A 25,006-nucleotide genomic window follows, 5' to 3' on the forward strand; every position below is an offset into this window, starting at 1 on the left:
ACTTTGATGAGTATACCCCTGGAAGAGAACTAGGATTACAGGTAAGTAACGTATCCTCCTAGCGGATCAACCTTCCTCACCCCGAGACCTGCATGTAAAAAAACAAAAAAAATAGATTTTAAAAAGAAAGTACAGGAAACATATTGTGCTGTGCACGATAAAGCATGGGCGAAATTATATCTTGCAATTACAACAAATAACTCAAAATGTTTCTGATCTCTGATCAGCCCGAACAACGGCTCCTCTGCTAAGACGGAGGCGCTCCGCCCCACTTCTTTAAAGCAGTGCAAAGGAAAAATAAAATTATAATAACGCTACGTTATTATCATTTTTTTTAGTGTTGCAGTTGCACTGCAGCCAGGTTAAGTTAGGGTTGGGCTTCTGTGATGTTGTGGGAGGAGTGGTGGCTGCACCTTAAGTGCGCATGACGGTTTGGCCGACCGTCTTGGGTCGCCCAAACCGCATGGACTTTTTGCTAGTTTTCCACAGCCTGTATTGTACAGCTTGGGTGGAGAACATGCACAGCCTCCCACTCCCTGTCTGGCCACCTAACCATGGTGCTCAGACCAATCACAACGCTGCTATCGTGCTGGTGACAGCAGTGCCGTGATTGGCTAGGGGTCCTGGGTGCTTCCTGGTTCCAGTGTCGGAGGAGAGGCGGCGGCTGGCGATGCCGACCACCAGGTAAGTTTTCTTTTCTTTTTTTTTTTTCTCCCTACCAGCCGTCACTGATAGGCCATGGACTTGGCTTTTACCGTCCCTCAAATGATCACTTTGTAGTGTTTAATAAATGGGCAGTGTTCACCAGTGATACGTATGACAATAAATCATTGGTTAAATGCCCACTGCCAGCATATTATATCCCAGATCTGAGAGTTACTGTCAAAGAACTGAGTTAATAAAGGCATGTCTGTCAAAAGCCACAGGGCCGTCACGAATTCCCATTCAAGTAATAAAAGCCGATCCCAATTCCTGGGCAGAACTTTAACATAAATTATTTTCACGTAGTCTGCAAGGTTGTTTGACGGAACAACGAGTTCCTGAACCCCGCATACCTAAACAATGCGGTCTGTATAACAACTGTGTCTTAACCACGCATTCCTTTTCCACGCATGCCTTTACCACAATTTTTAATGGCAATGGCATGCATGGTAAAGGGGTGTGCGTGGCTAAGGTTACCTCCCCTTTTTCCTGAGCCCTAAAAAGGACCCGCCCTCCCCATATCCCTAATAAGTACCCCATCCCCCTCCCTGAGTCCTAAATACAACCCCTTAAAAAAATACTCTGAACCCCCATGTAAACTTCCCCAAAACCCCCACCCTTAAAAACTGCCCCAAACCCCCACCCCTAAAACTACCCCAAACCCCAACACCCCTGAAAACTACCCCGAATCCCCACCCCTAAAAACAACCCCAAACCCCACCACCCATGAATACTACCTCAAACCTCATCACCCCTGTAAACGACCCCAAACCCTGCCCCTAATAACAAACCCGAACACCCACCATCCCCTAAAACTACCCGAACCCCCACCACCCCATAAACTACCCTGAACCCACACCATCCCATAAAACTATCTTGAATCCCCACCAATCCATAGAACCACTACAAACCCCCCGCCCCTGACCTGGCCCCAGCCCCACTTACCTTTCCTTGTCCGCTTCCCGATGCTTCTCTTTCTCCACCCATTCTGAACAGCGCATTTGCCTTAGCCGCGCATGAGCGTGGTTAAGGCAAAGTCGTTGTTAGGGCAAGCGTGGTTACGCTTGCGGGCTTCCGGAACTCGTGGCTCCGGCCTCGTTGTTCCAAATGTTTCCCATTCTGCAATCAGGACAAATTCCGCTATCCTGGAAAGGTGCTGTAGTCCATTCAATTTACAAAAACTGAAGGATTACCCCGAAAACTGCTGTCTTCAGATGGGAAAACTCTTTGCAAACTTCTTACTATCCCATTTGCAAGATTGGGCATTTGATAACAAACGTATTCCTATCAACCAAATTGGCTTCAGACCGGGCTGCTCCATGAGTGATAATATTACTGCATTTAAGTAGCAAGATGTTAAAAAGACATTTATCATTGTATGTAGGCTTTATTGATTACTCACAAGTCTTTGACAAAATTAACCAGAAAAAACTATGGGGCAAACTAATAAACTGACACATTAATCAAATGCTCTTGCATATCTTGATGGCTCTCAACAACAACATGTGGCTGCAAATATAACTCACAGGGAGAGTCTTATCTCCCAGATTGCGGACCGCCAGTGGCTTAAAACCGGAGTGTGTTTTGGCGACCGTGCTATTTTCTTTGTATAAATCCGATCAATCTGTTTTCTTGGATGACGCAAATGGCCCTGCACCCAAACTGGGCATTAAAACTATCAGCTATCTTGCTTATGCCGACAATGTTGCTCTTTTTTCTTTAAAAAAGTAAGAGACAAGGAAAACCCTGAAAGTCAGACGGGACCAAGGGTAGACAAGTATTTTAAAGAAACAGTGGTCCCATTCAACAAGAGTAAGAATAAATATCACAATTACTAAAATAAGAAATTGGAGTTCAAACAAGTGATCAATGTAGATGATGAAAATAATTTTTTAGTTATGATTAGCAACAAGTAATAAACAATTCAATGAGTGAGCTAGCCTTGAGGAGGTTGAAAGGGAAATCAGCCAGGCTGGTGCCAGGCTGGTGACTTAAAAGTTGACTTTTTAATGAACAGTTGCAAATACGAAAAAGTCAGATCAGCATCTCATACTCAATCAACAGATATACAATAAAGTATGGAGTTTAGAGACGTAACTCGACGACGTTTCGATCCCCATACGAATACTGGGATCTCTTCAGGACAAGGCGATGGTAAGGGTGCCTCGGAAGTTAACTTGATGGCAAACGATAATGGAACAAGGGCCGTATGTGACGGAGGCCAGAAGGAGCACACTCGAACTGGAAGCAATTATGCATGTATGCGATCCGTGGCGTGTGGAGCAGGCGTGATGGCAGCAATTAAATGGGGGCCGGAAGGGCTCAGATGCGACGATGCGTGTGGAGCCGGCGTGATGGCAACAATGAAAAAGGGGGCCAGAAGGGCTCAGGTGCGACGACGCGCACACGATTAGGTAAGAAGGTGAGAGTCGGGAGTCCGCAGCGTAAGGGCAGAATCGCGAGAGTGAACGGTGGGATCCTCGCCAGGATCGGCGTACGAGTAGGGAGAGATGCCTCAGGATCGTAGGACGAGGCCTTCAATGAGGTCGGGTCAGGAGCTTCCGGGATCGGAGAGTGAAGCGGATCACATGATGCAGGCTCGCGAATGCACCTGAGCCCTTCCAGCTCTAAACTCCATACTTTATTGTATATCTGTTGATTGAGTATGAGATGCTGATCTGACTTTTTCGTATTTGCAACTGTTCATTAAAAATATAACTTTTAAGTCACCAGCCTGGGTTAAGGAAATCGGCTGATTTCCCTTATAACCTCCTCACGTCTAGCTCACTAATTGAATTGTTTATTACTTGTTCCTAATCATAACTAAAAAATTATTTTCATCATCTGCATTGATCACTTGTTTGAACTCCAATTTCTTATTTTAATAATTGTGATATTTATTCTTACTCTTGTTGAATGGGACCACTGTTTCTTTAAAAAGCTCTTTTTTCTTTAACAAAACAACAATAGACTTGGACCATGCTGGGGAATCCGAATTCACTGCATCAAAGGACCAGGGAATAGGGAAAAACCATTAGGTTTTTTAAAAAGAACCCTCACCCACCAACCTAGTTGGTGGCATGTGTCATCATCGGGTTCCCACCTGGGGTGCCGAATGATTTATCCACATACCACTTACTGGTCCTGAAGAAAGCCTAGTAAATCTTAGGACACAGGCTGAAACATGTAGACCATCACTAGGATATACCAGACCATTTTAGTCCTGTTAATATCCACTCCCTTTCTTCTTATCAACCTTGTCCCAGGACCTCATCATTAAAGCACTTCATTTATGAAGAAGGATCCTAGTGGCACTGTTACATCCTTCACATTAAACTCACGCCCAACACACACACAAAAACAGCTGCTCTGCTGTAACGTAGGCATCGAAGCACACTTGGGATGCACTCTGCACCCCTGGTGGGAACCCGATGATGAATCATGTCACCAACTAGGTTGGTGGGGGAGGGTTCTTTTTAAAAAACCTAATGGTTTTTCCCTATTCCCTGGTCCTTTGATGCAGTGAATTTGGGTCCGCCCCTATTGTTGTTTTGTACATTTCTTTGGGAAAAAGGACGTACACCCCTCTTGCTCCTCGCTCTCTTATTGTTTATACTACCTTTTTTCTTTAACCCCAAGACCTCTTCAATTTCAACTGATGAGGCTTTGTGAGTGTAATAAATAATGACTTGCAGGTCAACTGTGACTAATCCATGCGTTTTGGTAGTTGACAAAGCTCTTTAAGACTGACCCTTGATAACAAACCCCTATAAGAAGTAGCTTCTTATTGCTACCTAGGCGTAACAGTCAATAAAAACCTTACCTGGTGAGACAACCTAACTAACAAGCGGATAAAAGTGCAACTAATCACTTGATCTTTGAAAAAATACTTCCAGATGTACGGTGCTCAGACCATTTTTTCATCAGTCACGACGATCACCAGCAAGCTTATTCCAACTATGTTGCCTGCTTACATTATCTTTAATGATAAAACTGTTCCGCGCTGGATAAACCCTACATTAACAAAGTTAAGGTATTACCTGGTCTTCGCTCCTCAACCCCCCACTGCAACATTTGTTTGGAACTTCCCTTCCCTTCTCTATTGTTGGGACAGGCAAGTCTAGAATTAAATTATGTGTGTGACTGCATTAACGCCAGAGATTATTTGCTGAAAACTTCATATATAATAAGCAGGAATTATCAGAAGACTCTTCTCTAGGCCTGAGCATTTTGGCTGACTCTAAGGTTATAAGTCAGAATAACCTACCCCTCCTACTGCAGCTCTCAAGAATGCCACGGCTGATCCACAAAGATCTTATAAGGAAGAGGTTGAGGGCCAACTCATGACAGACGGACCTGACCCGTCTACTGAGTTATAAGCATTCAGATTTGACCGCAAACACAGAGCTATTCATCTATAACTCTGGATTCAGGGTGCAAACTTAAGTATCTGAGATTTTGCCTCCTGTATATACCAAGTGCTCTATTTGAAAGTCGTTGAAAGAAGAAATGTCATCCTCTAAGAGTGTGCTGACTTTGTGGTTACGAAGACAACACTCTGGCACATATTATATTCTTATAGCCAGTCCTTTTGTCCATCAGGAAAAGTACCCAAGGCATATTTTCATTAAAGCAAACTGCAGTACATTGTGTGAAGCAATCAAAGATTCATTCATTCACAAATTGATCATTGATTCATAGGGAAGTTTGTAACTTTTCTGAACCTTGTCTATCTTCATCTTGGCTAGCTAATTAAATGTTGTTAACTGTGTATGGTCATGCACTATTGGCATAAATCACTGAAGTAGGTTTTTGAATTTATAACGGATTTTATCTTCTGTAGTAGATCTCAGAATTTATAATGGATTTTCTTTCCTATTATGATTGTAAATGATATTTTATTAAATCTATACAATAAATAATTAATTCACTCAAACCTATTGTGAGAGCCACCACCTTACACATAGAATTGTCTGTGTATCAAAAAGAAAATGAAGTTATGAAAAGGAACCACCCAATATGCGTTGATAAACTATAGACAGTCGATCCACATTTCCTGTCTAAAAGCTATGTTTAAAAGTGGGTTTCAGACCTTCCTGCTTGGATCTATTTCCAATCGGCTTCACTGACCAAAGATGGTGGTGCCCTGCAGAGTACTCACAGAGCTGCTGTGTTTCAGTCCAGGTATCGTAGATAGCCAGTCTTCCAGAGTTATTAGGGGATATTGTCTGAAAACTGCACATCTTGCTGGGTGAGCTGTGGATCTACCTGAATTTTGGAGGTGGAAATTTCCAGCCACCATGTTTGGCAGAGGAGCGACCTAGAAGGAATTAAAAAAGGGAGTGTGTCTGGAGAAGACGTGGTTGAATCCAAGGGTCTCTCTGCTTCCCTACCCAGCTAAAGACCAAGCTTGTCAGCAACAATTCACCTAGGTGCCATATTTTGTGACTGCCACAGAAGATTATGGAGGACCTGTGCTGATTCTGCATTGCCATAACTGAGGACCTCATGCCAGTCCCTGGACCGGAGGAAAAGTATTCCCCACCCTGAATGATAAAGCTGCATGTCCAGGCTATTTTCGCCGAACCATAGTAGTCTTCTCCAGCTGACATAGACAGGAGTCGAGCCACTGAGATGTGCCCTTGTAACCACAAGTGTGACTGCATGCCCATGTAGATGACAGCTGAACACTTAATCTTGGACGTTCTGAGTATGTGCTATGATCAGATAACACCAACATCTGAAAGGGTAATTGGCTCAGCAAATCATTTGGTAGGACTTCAATAGATAACCGCAACCTGCACACCAGAATTGCCTTGTCAAATGTTACTTACTGACCTACAGGGTCACAGATGACAGTAAAACTGTTTCACGTTTGCCATTTTAAGCCTGCACCTCCAGCATTATTGACTTTAAGCCTAATGTCAATAGAACCAGATACTATGGTTTGAGAAAAATACTATGACTAAGGGCTGCCATGTGTTTTAGTGAGAGCGCGGTCTTTGGGGATTTATGATCCGACGAGGAAGAGGTGTGGCGCTGCGGCCAGGGCGACTGACTCCGGAATCTGGGGATCACGGTTCGATCCCCAGCGCCGGCGGCAGATTAGCCCAGCACCATGTGACTCTGGACAATAGCTTGCTTAATCTTCCCGACGGCCCCCAGCACCTAGAGACCCTTACGGGTGATTGTTCGCGCTTTAAAAATGTGGATTATTATCCTGTGTGTGTATGAATGGGATCTATACAGGTGATTGAGAGCCAGTTTGGTATGTTTGCAGCACAAGACATACCTTTCGCCATATGTAGCACTGTTACATGTATAACACAAACATACAAATGTTTTTAGATGGGAGAAATTAAAAGTGCAGAAAAATAATCTGCTAAAAGGTTCATAATATGTAAAAAAGTTCTGCACTCTAAATTTCTCTAATTTAAAAATTAAAAATGGTTGTATTTTTCTGTTATACTTATATCACAGTGTCTACAGGCCACTGGGAGTAAGTGGCCTGCTGTTTGCAAATGCAACACTTTGAAATGGGAGAAAATTGAAATGCAGAGTTAATTTAATCAGGTAACTTTCCATTTTAATTTTCTTCCCTTTAAAATCATTCAGAAACATCATTTTGTTCACAGCTCCAATATTGAGTTGACAAAGACTTTTATTTAAGGGTTAAATACCTCAGTGCTTCAGTTGTTCACCTCTGTGAGCCAGCCCTAAGGTGGGTCATACATCTGACTGAGGACTGCTCATTATCAGGCCCTGCTATCTGCAGCCTGATGATAATAATGTAAAATGAGCACAGCCTTCCCTTAACTTTAAAAGGAATATATGACAATGTGCTTATTTGAAAAAATAAACTTGAGGCTGTGAGCTACTCTGAAAGTGTCTGGGAGCTACTGGTAGCTTGATCGACTATTTGGAAACACCTGCTTTACGATTATCTGTGTAGGGAACCATATATTGTGCATCCCAGCAGTGCTGCTTCTTTTCATACCATGTTATGTTTTGTAGTGGTTGAAGTACTTCTTCAATCTTAAAAAAAAGCATTGGGCTGGACATTCACTTACTTTGTCCATTTTTATTATTGTTAGAGACCTGAAACTTTATCCTTCATGGTAGTGCCCTGAGATGTCTTGGACTGCTTGCACTCGCAACCCTGAGAGTCAAGTAGGGTAGAGATTTACTTGACCCAGTTTGCCACACCATAATGAGACAGTCTTTAGGACACCAGTGGTAAACAGCCCCAGTCTCCATGGTTAAGGCCCGTTTTCTCCTGCTTGTCCGTAGCCCCTGAATTGGGTTCAGAAATATAGATTTATAGGGCTCGTCTGAGACTGCGCATGTGCTGTCGCCTGAGACGATTTATTGTTTCTGAAAAATAAAAACTATAAAATCCACCACTTTGTTTACTTACATGTGCTTCCTTTCTTCCCTGTAGCTTGAACCAAGTACTGATTGATTTCTTGCTTACTGTTCCTCCGTGCTGCATGCGCTCCTTTGTGGTACTTTTTTTTTTTGCCTTTGCTTGCAAGACAACTTGAAAACATCAAAGTTCAAGCCCAGGCTTCACTGTATTTCAAATAGGTGATCGCAAACAAGTAGCAATAATGAAACTTTGTGGCATGTGACCAATTTCTAAAACATACATTTAGGCCTCTTGTCGCATTTATGGATCGCAAAGTTAACATACTACCTTCCTCTAAGACTGTTGCTATACAGTGTGTGTTTTTCTGAATTAATGTTTGCACCTATGTCACATTTGCATACTTCTTAGATACTACTTCTAGAATTTAGAGGATGTTTTAGTCATCATCAAACAAGGGTTATTTCATAAGGTTTATGTTCCTCTACCCACACTAACCTCTAAAATCACCCTTACCTCCTTTACCTCTACCTCCCCACAATCTCTCAAGTCACCCTTCCCTCCCTTTACCTCTTCCCACACCTGAACTCTCAAGTCACACTCACTTCCCTTTACCACTACCCATCCTTGAAATCTATCACTTCCATTTACCACTACCCATCCTTCAACTCTAAAGCCACCCTCACCTCCCTTTAACTCTGCCCATCTCTGGGCCTTGAGGTCATGCTCACCTCCTTTTGCCTCTACACCCCCCTGAACAGTCAAGTCAACCTCGCCTACCTTTACCTCTACCCACCTCTAGGCCCTCCAGTCACCTTCACATCCTTTTACCCACCAATTAACCCTCAAGTCACCCTCACCTCCGCCCATCCCCGAGCCCACAAGTCACCCTCACCTCCCTTTACCTCTATCCACTCTTAAGCCCTTAAGTCAACTTCCACCTCAATTAACCTCTACCCACCTCTGAACCCTCTAGTCACCATTACCTCTCTTTACCTCTACCCACCTCTGAACCGTAAAATCACTTTTTAAAAATAAAAAGTATGCTATTTAATAAAAAAACAATTACCTGTGTGGTAAAGTACTGCGCGGTAAAGGTACAAATACTTACCTGGGTGGTACTTACCTGAGAAGTAAAGGCTGTTTTCCCCTCAGGTAGGATAAATCCACACCCCTTCCTTAAACACTCTCCTGTCTTCACCCTAGCGCACCTAAATGTTTTTGGGGCACTGTCGGTTGTTTATGCCCTTCATTATGTTTGTGTGACACCTTTGCCTCTTTCAACCCTCCCTTTCCCCCTCCACACCCTATACTTTAGGTCTCGCCTGAGACAGTGTATGTGCTGTCGCTTATGAGATATTTTGATACTCACAAGGGGCTTAAAGCCCACCCATTGCTTACCATTGATTGACTTCATCGTCACTCCTTTGCTTGCTTCTGTTTGGTCAGCAGATGCCAGATTCATTTCCTCTTGCGGTATTTGTCCCTACCCTGGAGCATGTCCAAGTACTACTTCCATTGCCCAGTGTCATTCCACTGCTCCCCCTTCTAGGTAATTGTGTTTCCTTTACCTGCACCCCCTTCCTCCCTCCCCCTCCTACATTTTTTGTCCTGTGTCCTTGTTGTCACATGCCTTGTCCAACCTGCCCTCCTTTTTGCATGCCCCCTCCTGTCCTGCCAGGAAAGGAGTGGTGAAAACTCTTGCCAGTGGGTTTCAAGGTGCTACAAAGGTACAGATGGCCCTGCTCTGTATGGCCTTTTTGGTGCTTTCTGCAAGCGGAGACAACACAGTGAATTTCAGCTCGGACATAAGATAATTCAACACATTTTTTTAAGGGAAAGAATAATCCCACCTGATAAAACTGATCACTGACTCTTGCGTTCAGCATTTGGTGATTCACAGCTTTTTTTGCCTAACTTTCAGTCATGCTGCTGTACAACATGGCTAAAAGAAATTGACAAAGCCTGTAGCTCTCCCATAGGCAAGACCTATTTGCTTTGCCAGTACTTGTTATTAGGAACAGAGAGTTTTAGCTGGCCCTATGCCTAAAATGGTTTAATGTTGGTGTTCGATTCATGCTTTGTGTCCTGGCCCTAGAAACTGGTGAATTGAATCTGTTCAAAATTATTTCCATTACATTAGGGTACATGCCAGGGACAATTACTGTCACTTTTATTATTCCTCTTCGCCCTACAGTGCTTTTCCAAAAATGAATGTCTTCAACTTGGATACACATGATCCCAGTAAGAGGGGATGTATACATATTGGCTGTCCATGCTGATGATTTGATGTTATTTTTCTGCCAGGTTGATGCCTCTATCAGCAGTACTTTGAATATTGTCATGGCACATTCTGATGCATCATGCTATTCTTTGAAAAGAATACATCGGAAATCAAAGCACTGAATATTCACTGTTTGAACTTTATTGTACACAATTTCTGAGTTCTGGTTGTTCAATAAATAAATACTCCAATGCATATTGTTCCTGTTCTAGAAAATCCAAATAGTCTAAATTTATACATTAGAAAAAAAAGAATCTGGGACCGCCCAAGTGCTATTATAGGTTGACAGGAAGATGCTCTCCTGTTTTCCTAAATCAAGCCTGTCATTTAGAAAAATGACCTAAAGACAGGGAACTTTGCTCCTCTGGCCATATGTCAAAATTATTTCTTATATCATTGATGTTTAGGTTGAGGACGTTGAGACATAACTGTTTCAGTCACTGAATGTGGTATACATTTATTCCTACCTAGTGTGGGCTTTTGTATCTATATTTATGATAGTTCTGCAGTGCAAACCTAGTCAAAAGGCAGTGGAGGGCTGTACATGGTCAAAGACCAGTATAAAGACAATGAGTAACAGGATAGGAAACTGTTTGTGGACGGTCAATGCATGGTGATGTAGTGTCCGTTAAAGAGGTGAGTCTTCAACTCTTTTCTAAATTGGACAAGTGTTGGAGTGGTCCTGATGGGATGTTGTTCCTTTTATACAGGTAGAAAAGGTCTGCTGCCTTTTTTTTTTTAAATACAATTTCTTAGTCTGCATACTGATGGCTTCCTAGCTGTCGGTTTTCTTTCTGAGAACCACCACAGATGGTGAGCTTGTCCGCAAGATAAGTGGGGTGCTGGTTTTGATGGCTTTGTAAATAATACAGTTGGTGTAGATGATGGTGTGGTCCAGCAAGGAGAGCCAATGCAGTTCCATCCGGACGGCTCCTTGATTTTGGTGATTAAGTTAATACCAGCGCACACTTCCCTAGTGTTGTCAACAGCATGATTCCTTATCATATAAACTTAGGCGCTCCATAGGGAACAACCAACAATTCACTCATAAGAAGGGTATCCCACAAAATGACACAAAGACCTTTGAAAATACCCTCTCAATCCCTGCTATGTAAGAATGGGATTTTCTTCCCTCCTTGCTATCTAGATTGAACAAACTTCTGAGATATCGATAGTAGAGGGCAGAGAAGTAAATATCAATATTTTTAAACAGTTGGAATCATTGTAAAACTTTGTAGCTGAGAGATTCGGGATTCTCTTGTTTTCTACATATTTGTGATCAGACTACAGAACTAATTTTGGGAGCACTGTTGTTTTTCTACAGATCTTACATTTGGAAGTAGGGTTATTGTGTCTCAGAAAACTTGTCAAGGTGTTTAAAATTCTTTGCATGCTGAGTGTTTGGAGTATTTATGCATACACAATGCTGTATGAATGCTTGTATACTCTCACTTGGATGGCATATTGCTATTCTGTTAAGAAATACCAGATACTTCTGTGGCTGAAGCTCCTCACACATGTATTTGGTGATTGCACAGTGGTGTGGGATTGTGACAATATTTTTCATGGAGTTGGAATAACAGTGTATCTGTATTATGTACCATCTAGCCCTGAGTAAGTCGACAATAACTGAATTCGTATGTGGCTGAAGCTCCTCACAGATTTATTTAGTGATTGCACAGTGGTGTGGTAGTGTAAAAATATTTTTCATGGAGTTGGAATAACAGTGGATCTGTATTATGTACCATTTAGCCCTGAGGAAGTTGACAATGACTGAAACAGATTGGTATATTCATGAATTGGAGAGCGTGCTCAGGGGTCTTTATATCATTTAATCAGGATGGGGTTGATGTGATCATATTTCTTCTGGACCTGGATGAGACATGCTGTGGCGTGTAGTATGTCATTGAAGGTGGAATGTTGGACGCCATGAGTTGGGCATTACCACCACCATGTTGAGATAGTATGAGAACTGGATCAGCAGTTCTGAAGTTGTTTTCTGGAAGAAACAGTTTGACTTTCTTTAGGAGAGAGAACTGGTACCAGGCCGTATTTGATTTTTTGGCAATGTGTTACTTGAGGATGAGGTTGCAGTCCAAGGTGAAGTCAAGTGACTTGGTATTCAGTGAAGCTGGGGTTCAAGGCCAACAAAGTTCATTTCATTGAGCCAGGTTTGTACTGTATCTTTTTTGTTGTTCTTGGCAAGTAAAAGGAATTTTGTCTTGCCTGGTTTGAACTTCAGTTTAGGCACTGGGCATCCAGGTCTGCATAATGTGTAAATAATGTTTAAGGCGTTGGATGTCTAAAGCAGAGGAGACTTCCAAGTAAAGTTAAAGAAAACTAAAAAGCAGTTTAAAAAAATCGAAGCTAAAACAAAACTTTAATTGATTCATCCTTTAGATATATTATGAAGAGACAACCATTTGGCCTCAAAATGTATACATTAGGAAATACTTTAACTAATAAGATTCAAAATAAATGGACAATAGAGTTCGAGATGAAGAAAAGTATTACAACCTTCTCAGGTGTACATGGGAAACGGCCTGTAAATAGACGTTTGCGTCTAACATTGTGCCCAGCATTGTTCAGAAAAAGGTCTTCACAGTGATTGAACTGCTTAGACACTGAGTAGGATGCATAAGCTAGGATGACTCTCTTTGGATTGATATGGAATTACAGATCAAAAAATTGTGACCTTCCTTTTCGCTTTCTCTGCAGACTGGTGTGCCAATTGTGGTCTGAAGTCTCAAGGAGATATTCAACGACATAGCAGATATGGTGGCTCTTACCTTTTATTCTTTGCCCTGGGCTGTGAATGCTACAAGGGATGTAGATTTTAACGACAGATGGCTAAAAATCTCTTTTAGCATAGGCATCAACTGAGTGCTAAGTGCAAGGAAATACTGTTCACACTTGGTGGGCCTGTTTGTGTTTTATAGCTTTCGGGAACAGGAGCATGTTTAACATCAAATGCTCTCTATGGGGATCCATAACTACTTAGCTGTCATAGTCCAATAATGTTTTAATGTGTGAACTGATGTTTACCTCATCATATGCCTCACCAAAATGTGTTTCCTTTCACTTCTCTTCATCCCAGTTGTAACAATTTCTCCCTCCCTACAATATCTGCCATCTATACTCCTGTTATGCTAATGTAAAAAAATGTTTGTATCGGTTGAGGACGTTGCTCTCCTGTTTTCCTAAATCAAGCCTGTCATTTAGAAAAATGACCTAAAGACAGGGAACTTTGCTCCTCTGGCCATATGTCAAAATTATTTCTTATATCATTGATGTTTAGGTTGAGGACGTTGAGACATAACTGTTTCAGTCACTGAATGTGGTATACATTTATTCCTACCTAGTGTGGGCTTTTGTATCTATATTTATGATAGTTCTGCAGTGCAAACCTAGTCAAAAGGCAGTGGAGGGCTGTACATGGTCAAAGACCAGTATAAAGACAATGAGTAACAGGATAGGAAACTGTTTGTGGACGGTCAATGCATGGTGATGTAGTGTCCGTTAAAGAGGTGAGTCTTCAACTCTTTTCTAAATTGGACAAGTGTTGGAGTGGTCCTGATGGGATGTTGTTCCTTTTATACAGGTAGAAAAGGTCTGCTGCCTTTTTTTTTTTAAATACAATTTCTTAGTCTGCATACTGATGGCTTCCTAGCTGTCGGTTTTCTTTCTGAGAACCACCACAGATGGTGAGCTTGTCCGCAAGATAAGTGGGGTGCTGGTTTTGATGGCTTTGTAAATAATACAGTTGGTGTAGATGATGGTGTGGTCCAGCAAGGAGAGCCAATGCAGTTCCATCCGGACGGCTCCTTGATTTTGGTGATTAAGTTAATACCAGCGCACACTTCCCTAGTGTTGTCAACAGCATGATTCCTTATCATATAAACTTAGGCGCTCCATAGGGAACAACCAACAATTCACTCATAAGAAGGGTATCCCACAAAATGACACAAAGACCTTTGAAAATACCCTCTCAATCCCTGCTATGTAAGAATGGGATTTTCTTCCCTCCTTGCTATCTAGATTGAACAAACTTCTGAGATATCGATAGTAGAGGGCAGAGAAGTAAATATCAATATTTTTAAACAGTTGGAATCATTGTAAAACTTTGTAGCTGAGAGATTCGGGATTCTCTTGTTTTCTACATATTTGTGATCAGACTACAGAACTAATTTTGGGAGCACTGTTGTTTTTCTACAGATCTTACATTTGGAAGTAGGGTTATTGTGTCTCAGAAAACTTGTCAAGGTGTTTAAAATTCTTTGCATGCTGAGTGTTTGGAGTATTTATGCATACACAATGCTGTATGAATGCTTGTATACTCTCACTTGGATGGCATATTGCTATTCTGTTAAGAAATACCAGATACTTCTGTGGCTGAAGCTCCTCACACATGTATTTGGTGATTGCACAGTGGTGTGGGATTGTGACAATATTTTTCATGGAGTTGGAATAACAGTGTATCTGTATTATGTACCATCTAGCCCTGAGTAAGTCGACAATAACTGAATTCGTATGTGGCTGAAGCTCCTCACAGATTTATTTAGTGATTGCACAGTGGTGTGGTAGTGTAAAAATATTTTTCATGGAGTTGGAATAACAGTGGATCTGTATTATGTACCATTTAGCCCTGAGGAAGTTGACAATGACTGAAACAGATTGGTATATTCATGAATTGGAGAGCGTGCTCAGGGGTCTTTATATCATTTAATCAGGATGGGGTTGATGTGATCATATTTCTTCTGGACCTGGATGAGACATGCTGTGGCGTGTAGTATGTCATTGAAGGTGGAATGTTGGACGCCATGAGTTGGGCATTACCACCACCATGTTGAGATAGTATGAGAACTGGATCAGCAGTTCTGAAGTTGTTTTCTGGAAGAAACAGTTTGACTTTCTTTAGGAGAGAGAACTGGTACCAGGCCGTATTTGATTTTTTGGCAATGTGTTACTTGAGGATGAGGTTGCAGTCCAAGGTGAAGTCAAGTGACTTGGTATTCAGTGAAGCTGGGGTTCAAGGCCAACAAAGTTCATTTCATTGAGCCAGGTTTGTACTGTATCTTTTTTGTTGTTCTTGGCAAGTAAAAGGAATTTTGTCTTGCCTGGTTTGAACTTCAGTTTAGGCACTGGGCATCCAGGTCTGCATAATGTGTAAATAATGTTTAAGGCGTTGGATGTCTAAAGCAGAGGAGACTTCCAAGTAAAGTTAAAGAAAACTAAAAAGCAGTTTAAAAAAATCGAAGCTAAAACAAAACTTTAATTGATTCATCCTTTAGATATATTATGAAGAGACAACCATTTGGCCTCAAAATGTATACATTAGGAAATACTTTAACTAATAAGATTCAAAATAAATGGACAATAGAGTTCGAGATGAAGAAAAGTATTACAACCTTCTCAGGTGTACATGGGAAACGGCCTGTAAATAGACGTTTGCGTCTAACATTGTGCCCAGCATTGTTCAGAAAAAGGTCTTCACAGTGATTGAACTGCTTAGACACTGAGTAGGATGCATAAGCTAGGATGACTCTCTTTGGATTGATATGGAATTACAGATCAAAAAATTGTGACCTTCCTTTTCGCTTTCTCTGCAGACTGGTGTGCCAATTGTGGTCTGAAGTCTCAAGGAGATATTCAACGACATAGCAGATATGGTGGCTCTTACCTTTTATTCTTTGCCCTGGGCTGTGAATGCTACAAGGGATGTAGATTTTAACGACAGATGGCTAAAAATCTCTTTTAGCATAGGCATCAACTGAGTGCTAAGTGCAAGGAAATACTGTTCACACTTGGTGGGCCTGTTTGTGTTTTATAGCTTTCGGGAACAGGAGCATGTTTAACATCAAATGCTCTCTATGGGGATCCATAACTACTTAGCTGTCATAGTCCAATAATGTTTTAATGTGTGAACTGATGTTTACCTCATCATATGCCTCACCAAAATGTGTTTCCTTTCACTTCTCTTCATCCCAGTTGTAACAATTTCTCCCTCCCTACAATATCTGCCATCTATACTCCTGTTATGCTAATGTAAAAAAATGTTTGTATCGGATCATAGTCTGGTTTTTTCATGTATGTCACCTTCTTGGTGTTTTTAAGTTAGTGTTTTTTTTTCTCGCTCTTCCAGTATACATCCTATTTGGCTTCGAATTTCTTTGTTGTCCCCAATAGAGAGATTCTAAGAATGTGCTGTCACTTTCTACTGTAAGGCATAATGCTAAATCTTATAAATGCACCAACATAAAATGTTTCTCTTATATTTCTGAATCTGTCTGCCGTTCACCAATTGTTACTCTTGACTTATCCAAATTAAATCCCAAAGAACTGTGACCATTTAATGAGTAGTTTTACAGCATGCATCTTTAATCACTAATATCATATGCGCACACGTTTCTTATTTCTTTATAAAAAGATGTTTGTGTTAGTATTTGTAGAGCTTGAACCTTGCTTGAGAGAAACGCTGAGCAGGGGGCCTGGTCACAGGGAAGGCACAATGCATAAATTGCTTTGAAATCAAAAGGAACACTCTTTGTTTTTTTGTAAGATTTTTATTTAGCCAAAAGTAAGACAAACATTACATAAATACATTAGAAGTGTTAACAAGAGATAAATCTGTATTTTTAACTTAGTAGTCAGGGAAAGGCGACAATTAAATCAGGTGTGGAAGAAAACAATCCTAGCCATAATTTAAGAAATAACGTTCTCCCAGAGAGAAAAAAACAACAAGAAAGGAAAATGAAAAAAGCATTTGTCATAGGGCCGTGACAGAGCTTATTATAAATGAAAAGTGCCTCGTTACTCCCATTGGAGACCGGTCCAGACCAGATTAAATTTAAGCCAAGAGCGTGGCCCTTTAGTTTTGGCCGAAGCAAGTCCCATCTCACAGACCTGTCTGAGTAAGACCCAGAACTCATTGACACTAGGGCTGACATTATCTATCCAGACTCGAGCGATGCAGAAACGGGTGCATGCTATGATAATAGTTGCCAACAAATTCATATCACCAACCTTGCTTGAGAGCAACGCTGAGCCACAGGGAATGTACAATGCCTAAATTACTTTCAAATCAAAAGGGACTCTCACAGGATCAGAAGGATTGACATGGTAAAATAGTGATGCCTTACTATGCCTATGATTTCTTTTTTTTAAATATTTTATTCTTATTCCTCAGTTTTCCTGAGATAAGCCCCATCACTTAAAGAAGCAGAGGAATTAATCAATGGATCCTTTTTTGTGGACCCGCTTTATGGTTGCCATGGAAACCAGGTTGTGAAGGGGCATTCGATCCCATTATCAGGTTGATAGAAGGATATACAGTTAGCATCACCAAGCTTATTGTGATTATAAGAGTTTCACATTACACGCATTTAGTAATTAAAATGTCATCAAAAGTTTACATTTCATTATTCTAGACAATTAATAGAAATATTTTGCTGTCCTTCTCATAGATCGTGCCAGCAGAACACCTCAGTTCATCTGGACAACGGTGAATACTGGTCCAACCGTGCTGCTGAGTACAAAGGAAAAAGTCACCGGGCTATTTTTGAAGACAGTCTAGAAAAAATCTACAGAAACATGTATAGAAATGCTTCGGATGCAAATATACGAAGAAAGTCGTTTCATACATCTTAGTTTAAGCAGCAGATGTAATGCATTGCTTTTACTTGACTTTTTTAGAATTGTTTTTTACGACTCAAATAGAGATACTTTTTATATTTTCAATCACATTACTAATTATGTTATAAGTGCAGTATTATTCAGGCAACAATCTTTTAAGACTTACTTGCTTCTAATTATGTCTAAGTTCTACTTATAATATAATACAAATGCGTGCACAACCGTTAGTTTGTATGTGGTTTTATACTCAAGGTGATCCATGCTCCCAGGTTTCACTCACTGAACCTGAGTGAATTAAATAGGATTTGGCAGCATCTCCACAGATGTGGGGTATGTCCCTAGGGCACAGGTTTGTTGTCCTCTGGTTAGAGATTGTTCATCTTAAACTCCAATTTTAAATAAAAAAACTCTTGAAACCAATGATCGACTGGTCTTCTTTTATTTTCCAATTAATTCTTAGTAATGTTCATATGTTGACATCATGCATGTAGTTTCAGCACTACTTTTCCCAGCATGCAATTCATATATCCCAATGCATTTCGGCCATGCCAGGCCTTCATCTGGGGATATTCTAGAAATAATGAAAAACCATCGCTCAATATTTAGAAGGGCCACAATGAATATGTAAACGCCAACATATAAAAAATCATAAGATTTCTAATGCATATAAGAAGTCATTTCTCTTGAGTGAACGGTAGATAAACTGTTGTAATTCCAAGTTCAGGGTTGGAGCTATACCTCCTTGTGGATGCTATCGTGAGTCAATTATGGTCAACTGCTTATTACTTACGATTGTGCTCGTCTTTGTGCATTTAATTAGTGCTATCGCTGTGTTTGGGCAACTCACCGTTCAAAAGAACAAAATATCCGACAATTATTATATTTGTCTAAAAAGGAAATAAATCAGAGACTGCATGCAAGTACGATGTTAAAGTAGCATAAAGTGCAAAGAATCCCACGAGGATTAAGAATACAGCTTAAGCCATCTTTGTGTAAAAACGTACAGAAATTTAAAGACCGTTGGTTCGCCATATTAAACAAATGTTCCTTGGATTGGATATTGTTAATAATAGAGGAATTATCTAGTATCTTGGAAGACTTGGCTAAAGAAATATCAACATTTAAATCAGAGTTCAGTGAATCGATGTCAATAGAAGATTGGGACAAGGAGCTAAAAAACATCAATGAACAACTGGCAAAACACACCCAGGAAGTAAACGAAAGAAAGATTCGGAAGTTTAGATGAGACACCATTGATTATAAACTCGGGGAAGTTTATACATGGGCAGACATTTATGCCAAGAGAAGACAGACAAAGCCATATACCCAAAACACAGACACCTCCTCAACAGGGAGTGATGGTTCAAATAAATCTAGATAGACCGTAGAACCACCCCCATTATCAAGAGCAAACAACACACAACAGCAACCTTCTACATCCAGAGGGCCTTTTTTAGAATTAGGCCCAACCGAAAGAGAAGACCCAGGCAGAGCAAAGGAAAAAGACAAAGAGAAAGAACACCCTCAGACACGGACAGTCACGGCCAAGAAGGACAAATCAAAAAAATGAATACACCAGATAACCTGGTGATAAACATATCTGACTACCACTTCACGGATTTAGAGATAAAAACTCTTCAAAAAGGAACATCGTTCGTGCCCACTACCCACACAAATTCACTGGAGATGGAAATTCGTTTTTTTAAACTAATGAGAAAATTGAGACTCCGGCACTTTTTTGATAACATCGTGAACAATCAACAAAAAACAGACAGAGACCAACTAATGGGTTTAAAAACAAAGAGTACATTCATGGCCCCTATAAGCCATAAAACCCTTGATATATATGAATCTTTGGTAAAACAGGATTTATATAAACTGGATTTCAAATCCATACCCAAACGACATAACCTTACCCAAAAAGAATATGGGATTCTCAAAGGAATAGCACAGAACACATCTATAACATGCCAAAAAGCAGACAAATGTGACGCGTTGGTGGTATTAAATACAAGTTATTACAATGATCAAGTAGAAGAACACCTGTCGGATCCATACACATATATGAAACTTCACACCAACCCTACGGATCAATTTTGGGAAGCCCTAAAAGTCGTCGTTCTAAAAGCCGTAGATCAAGGCACAATCGATGAAAAACTTAAAAACTTTTTGATACCAACCAACCCAAAAAGTCCAGTTATATACATGGTACCAAAAATTCACACAGACCCTGTCAATCCCCCTTTGCGCCCTATAGTTTCCACTAAAGGAAGTTTACATGAGCCCACAGGAAAATTTCTAGACCGAATACCTACAGGCCTTTGTGAACAAAATGAGAATCTTCATCAAGGACACTACTGACTTTCTGACCAAGATTAATGAAATCACAATAACCTGAAGGAGAGAATGTATTCATGGCCACAATTGATGTGAAGTCCTTATATACCTCCATACCCCACCAAATGGGGATTGATGCAATTTAACAAGCAATACTACACTCACACTACAACGACGAGATGAAAGTATTTCTCATGGAACTTTTACAATATACTCTCATGCACAGCTATTTTAAATGGAAAAAAGGATTGGTTTCTACAAAAAAACTGAACTTCCATGGGAAATTGCGCAGCTCCCTCGTACGCCAACATAGTAATGAACCAATTTGAAGGGACACATATACTGTCGACACCAGTTTGGAAAAAACATACCAAAATGTTTTTGAGGTTCATAGACGATATTTTTGTCCTATGGAATGGATCAACCCTGGAGCTTGAAAATGAACTCAATAAACTCAATCATACTGATGAAAGAATACAATTTACCCATGAAATTCAGACACAATCCATAACATACTTAGACGTAGGAATCACTAGAACAAATAATGGTTTCATCACAGATCTATTCAGGAAAGCAACTGACAGAAACAACACCCTGCTCTATGAGAGCTTCCATCAACATTTACCTTACTCTCAACTTCTAAGAGTAAAAAGGATTGTGTCCGATCCTATAGCCAACACAGAACGCACCAATGAAATGATGCAACGATTTAGACTAAGGGCATACCCGGAGGAAATACTACAGCAGGCCAAAACCCGAGTTCAACAAATTTCTAGAGAAGAACTGTTAACTTGGAAAGAGAAATCCACTCAAGAACGCACAACCATAGTGTCCAAATTTTCTACCATGAGTCAAAAATTCAAGAAGATCATTAAAAAACACTGGCCAATCTTGACACTTGAACCGGACTTCAACCACATATTTGATTTAGCTCCTATCTTCGCATACACTCGCGGAAAGAACATTGGGGAAATCATTAGACAACCCGAACTTCGAGCTTTTCCCAAAACATGTAAAGGGACGGTTCCTTGTTGGAACTGCAACAATTGTCACAATGTTATTATAGGAACAAACATACCACATCCTATGAAAGGACATAACATCAAGCTCAAAGTAAACGCAACCTGCGATTCTACAAACATCATCTATCTACTGAAATGTCCCTGCGGGAAGGTATATGTGGGACAAACGGAAAGAAAACTCAAAACACGTGTAAATGAACATAAAAGTAACATAAGGACTAAACAACTAAAATCGGCCATAGCACACCATTTTATAGAAGCCAAACATAACATCTGGCAACTGAAATTTTTCATTCTGGAAACTATTAAAAGAAAAGAGGGTAGAGACAACCATACTCATCTTTTACAAAGAGAGAACTATTGGATACGACTGTTCAACTCACTTAAACCACATGGGCTAAACGACCGAATGGAATTTATATGTTATATATGAACACCTTGCATCACTCTAAAATATTTCCTGAAGTTAAATGTACTTATACACCTCCATATTTAATTTTTCAGCCCGTTATAATTTAGCTCACATTTTGTATTAACTGCACATATGTGCTCATAACATGTGTAAAACGATATTCGCGTGAACTTTTGAGTTGAGAACCGTTTCTCTTATAAAGTTTCTCTTATAAAGTTGTCACTCCGTTCCACAAGGGTATCCTCCTATCACAGATAGCATGAGTCCACAAACCTTAGTCCACCTTTCTATTTTTATGATTTCTTACGAGTAGTCCGTTATTTATTAATCCTCTGAATTCCGAGGCGTCTCCCAGGGAAGCAACCGGGAACGCGAATCGAAATTTGACCACTTGCCCATAACAGTAAGTAACTTATGAAATGCACATTTAATCACCGTGTTTGGCTTTGGAACTGCCCATAGTCACAGTAAGCATGAACACACCGAGCAACCCCTATAGGTGTACTAACGCGTTTAAACAAACCGCTTACTCAGGGCACGATATTCGAACTATCAATAGCCGCCTCTAGCAAGCATCACCTCCGCATGAGTTCTTTTCGTTTATTTAAAGCACGGTCAATTAAGGTTATCCGGAAGCACTATGATCACCTTGAAATAACAATCAAAAAACACACGCGATTATTGCACAGAGTTTCACTTGTTTTTTTTTGTTTGCCCAAACACAGCGATAGCACTAATTAAATGCACAAAGACGAGCACAATCGTAAGTAATAAGCAGTTGACCATAATTGACTCACGATAACATCCACAAGGATGTATAGCTCCAACCCCGAACTTGGAATTACAACAGTTAATCTACTGTTCACTCAAGAGAAATGACTTCCTATATGCATTAGAAATCTTATGATTTTTTATATATTTACGTTGGCGTTTACATATTCATTGTGGCCCTTCAAAATATTAAACGATGTTTTTTCATTATTTCTAGAATATCCCCAGATAAAGGCCTGGCATGGCCGAAATGCATTGGGATATATGAAATGCATGCTGGGAAAAGTAGTGCTGAAACTACATGTATGATGTCAACATATGAACATTACTAAGAATTAATTGGAAAATAAAAGAAGACCAGTGGATCATTGGTTTCAAGAGTTTTTTATTTAAAATTGGAGATTAAGATGAACAACCTCTAACCAGAGGATAACAAACCTGTACCCTAGGGACATACCCCACGTCCGTGGAGATGCTGCCTCTTCCTAAGTTCTACTTTTGCCAAATCATTTACCCCCGAGGGAAAGTATACATTATTAACAAAAAGGTGTTTTTTGTCATTATCATTAATCTGTTTCTTAAGGTGTAATAAGCTGAAAGGATGAAGTACACGTGGTATTTACCAATACATTTTAGAATCATAGGGTTTGTGCTAACTTTGTTTCCAATATTTGGAGGAATAATGATGCCTGAATTCTAAACCACAGAAAGACAAGCAGTTGATGTTCCCTGAATGGTGCCCTTTTAGGGAAAACTAAGACGTGGTTACTGGAATGAATGAAGGATGTTGAAGTTGCCAATACTGTATGGTATGCAAACATTCAAATGTGTGTATTAATGTAGGAGCAATGTTGATAGCTAATAACTTTGCTTTGCTTCTTTGATGTGTAGCTTTATAAATAAATATAACAACAATCATTTGCAAAGCCAATAGGTCTGGCCTTGGCAAGCTGCTGTAATTATTATTTTTCTTATTGCATGCTTTTGCTACAAAAATAAAAAGGAAATAAAGACAATATGCCTTTGCCTCAATATGAAACCTGCATGTTTGTAATAAAAAGTTAAATAAATAAAAAATATTCACAGATGCAGCTGTTTTCCAAGATGCTTTTTAAACTGCAGGCCTTTCAGTTGTGCCAATCATTTTAATATTATTATTTGTGAAGGGGACAAAAATAAATCCTCACCTAACCAATTGCTCAAATTACAGGCAGGTGCAATGTTACAGTGTCAGTTTTGAAAAATAATGCAGCCAAAATAAATAACTGGTATTTTTAGTGTCCATATAAAAAAATTAAAAGCATTCTTTGAACTAGCTTTAAAACTGAAGGGAATGGATATGTTTTTAGTCGGATGTGAACGAGACGCCCGGCTTTGTGCAATCACTCAAAGTGCAGGGATCAAGTCAGCAGAGTGGGTTGATCCATTACACCATGTTGTATGCTTTGATGGGTGGAAGCAAAATTTTACTGACAATTTAACAGGTTCAGACAACAGGGAGAGAGAGAAAGGTAAACGAGAACTTGTTCGCCTTCCATACCAATAACTAATATAACAAAAAATAATGAGTTTGCTACCTACTTTACTGTCATTGGAATGACAGGTTTCTCCTAATCCTTAAAGCTAGGGTGCCTTGGAACCCACAGGGTGTTTTTAAAGAACCGTCACTCACCAACCTTGTTAGTGACATGCTTCATTTGTGGTTTCCCGCCCTGGTTGCGGAATGCTTCCGAGTTGTGCTACGATGCCTGATTACAGCAGAGCTGGCTTTTCTTGTAATTGTGAAGGTGCGTGTGATGGTGATGTTACAATTGGCTCAGGAACCCCCTAGCACCAATAGTGGTTTTTAATATTGGAAGTCCTGGTCAATTTTCAAAAGCAGTGGTGGATATTAGTTGAACCCACTTATCCTCTATGTCCAGACACAGAGGTTTCTATTTTTATGGCGAGGAGAAAGAGGCAGGGGAAGAAAAGAGAACCATGTCCATTGGTAAGACCCACAATTGAGAGTGAACACCCGGAGCATGTCAAGAGACAACCAACCAGGGATGAGCAGAGGTTCAACATAATAACCAGCCTTTCATCATGGGTTCTGACGGATTCACAGAAACAAGTACTTAACTAAGGACTAGGATTTGTTCTTGCAGCTCATCAAATTCTGCCTCCATTGTGAATTGGCTGAATTTTACAGAAAATTGAAATGAAAAGCCTTCTTCGAAAAAACAAAGCCCTGCAGATGACACCAGTCCTAAAGGGGGTACTGGCCTGAAATTGAAATCAGTATTCTGCCCCCTACATCCATGATCCCTGCAGATACAATCACCTTCGAACAAGCAGTATACAATGAAATTGATGCATAAAAAGAATAGAGCAAAACGACATACCACAATATGACAAGAATGGAATCAGCAGCCCTGAAAGAACTAAGAGAGCAAACTTGAGTGCTTATAAAGCCAGCAAGTAAAAGGGGAGGAATAATC

General features: G+C 40.2%; 1 protein-coding gene across 2 annotated transcripts in view; it reads left to right on the forward strand.

The window, feature by feature from the left end:
* LOC146835003 (spermatogenesis-associated protein 6-like) overlaps window positions 1-23,617 on the forward strand; it is a 352,234-nt gene extending 328,617 nt beyond the window's left edge. For both annotated transcript variants that reach the window (XM_085602664.1, XM_085602665.1), the window contains exon 9: window positions 17,816-23,617. In XM_085602664.1, the coding sequence (XP_085458790.1) occupies window positions 17,816-17,999 (184 nt within the window). In that variant the 3' untranslated portion in view covers window positions 18,000-23,617. The remainder of the gene's footprint in view (window positions 1-17,815) is intronic.
* Window positions 23,618-25,006: the final 1,389 nt, after the last annotated feature.

This window comes from Triturus cristatus, chromosome 4_2 (assembly GCF_964204655.1).
Source record: "Triturus cristatus chromosome 4_2, aTriCri1.1, whole genome shotgun sequence".
NCBI classification, from domain to species: Eukaryota; Metazoa; Chordata; class Amphibia; order Caudata; family Salamandridae; genus Triturus; species Triturus cristatus.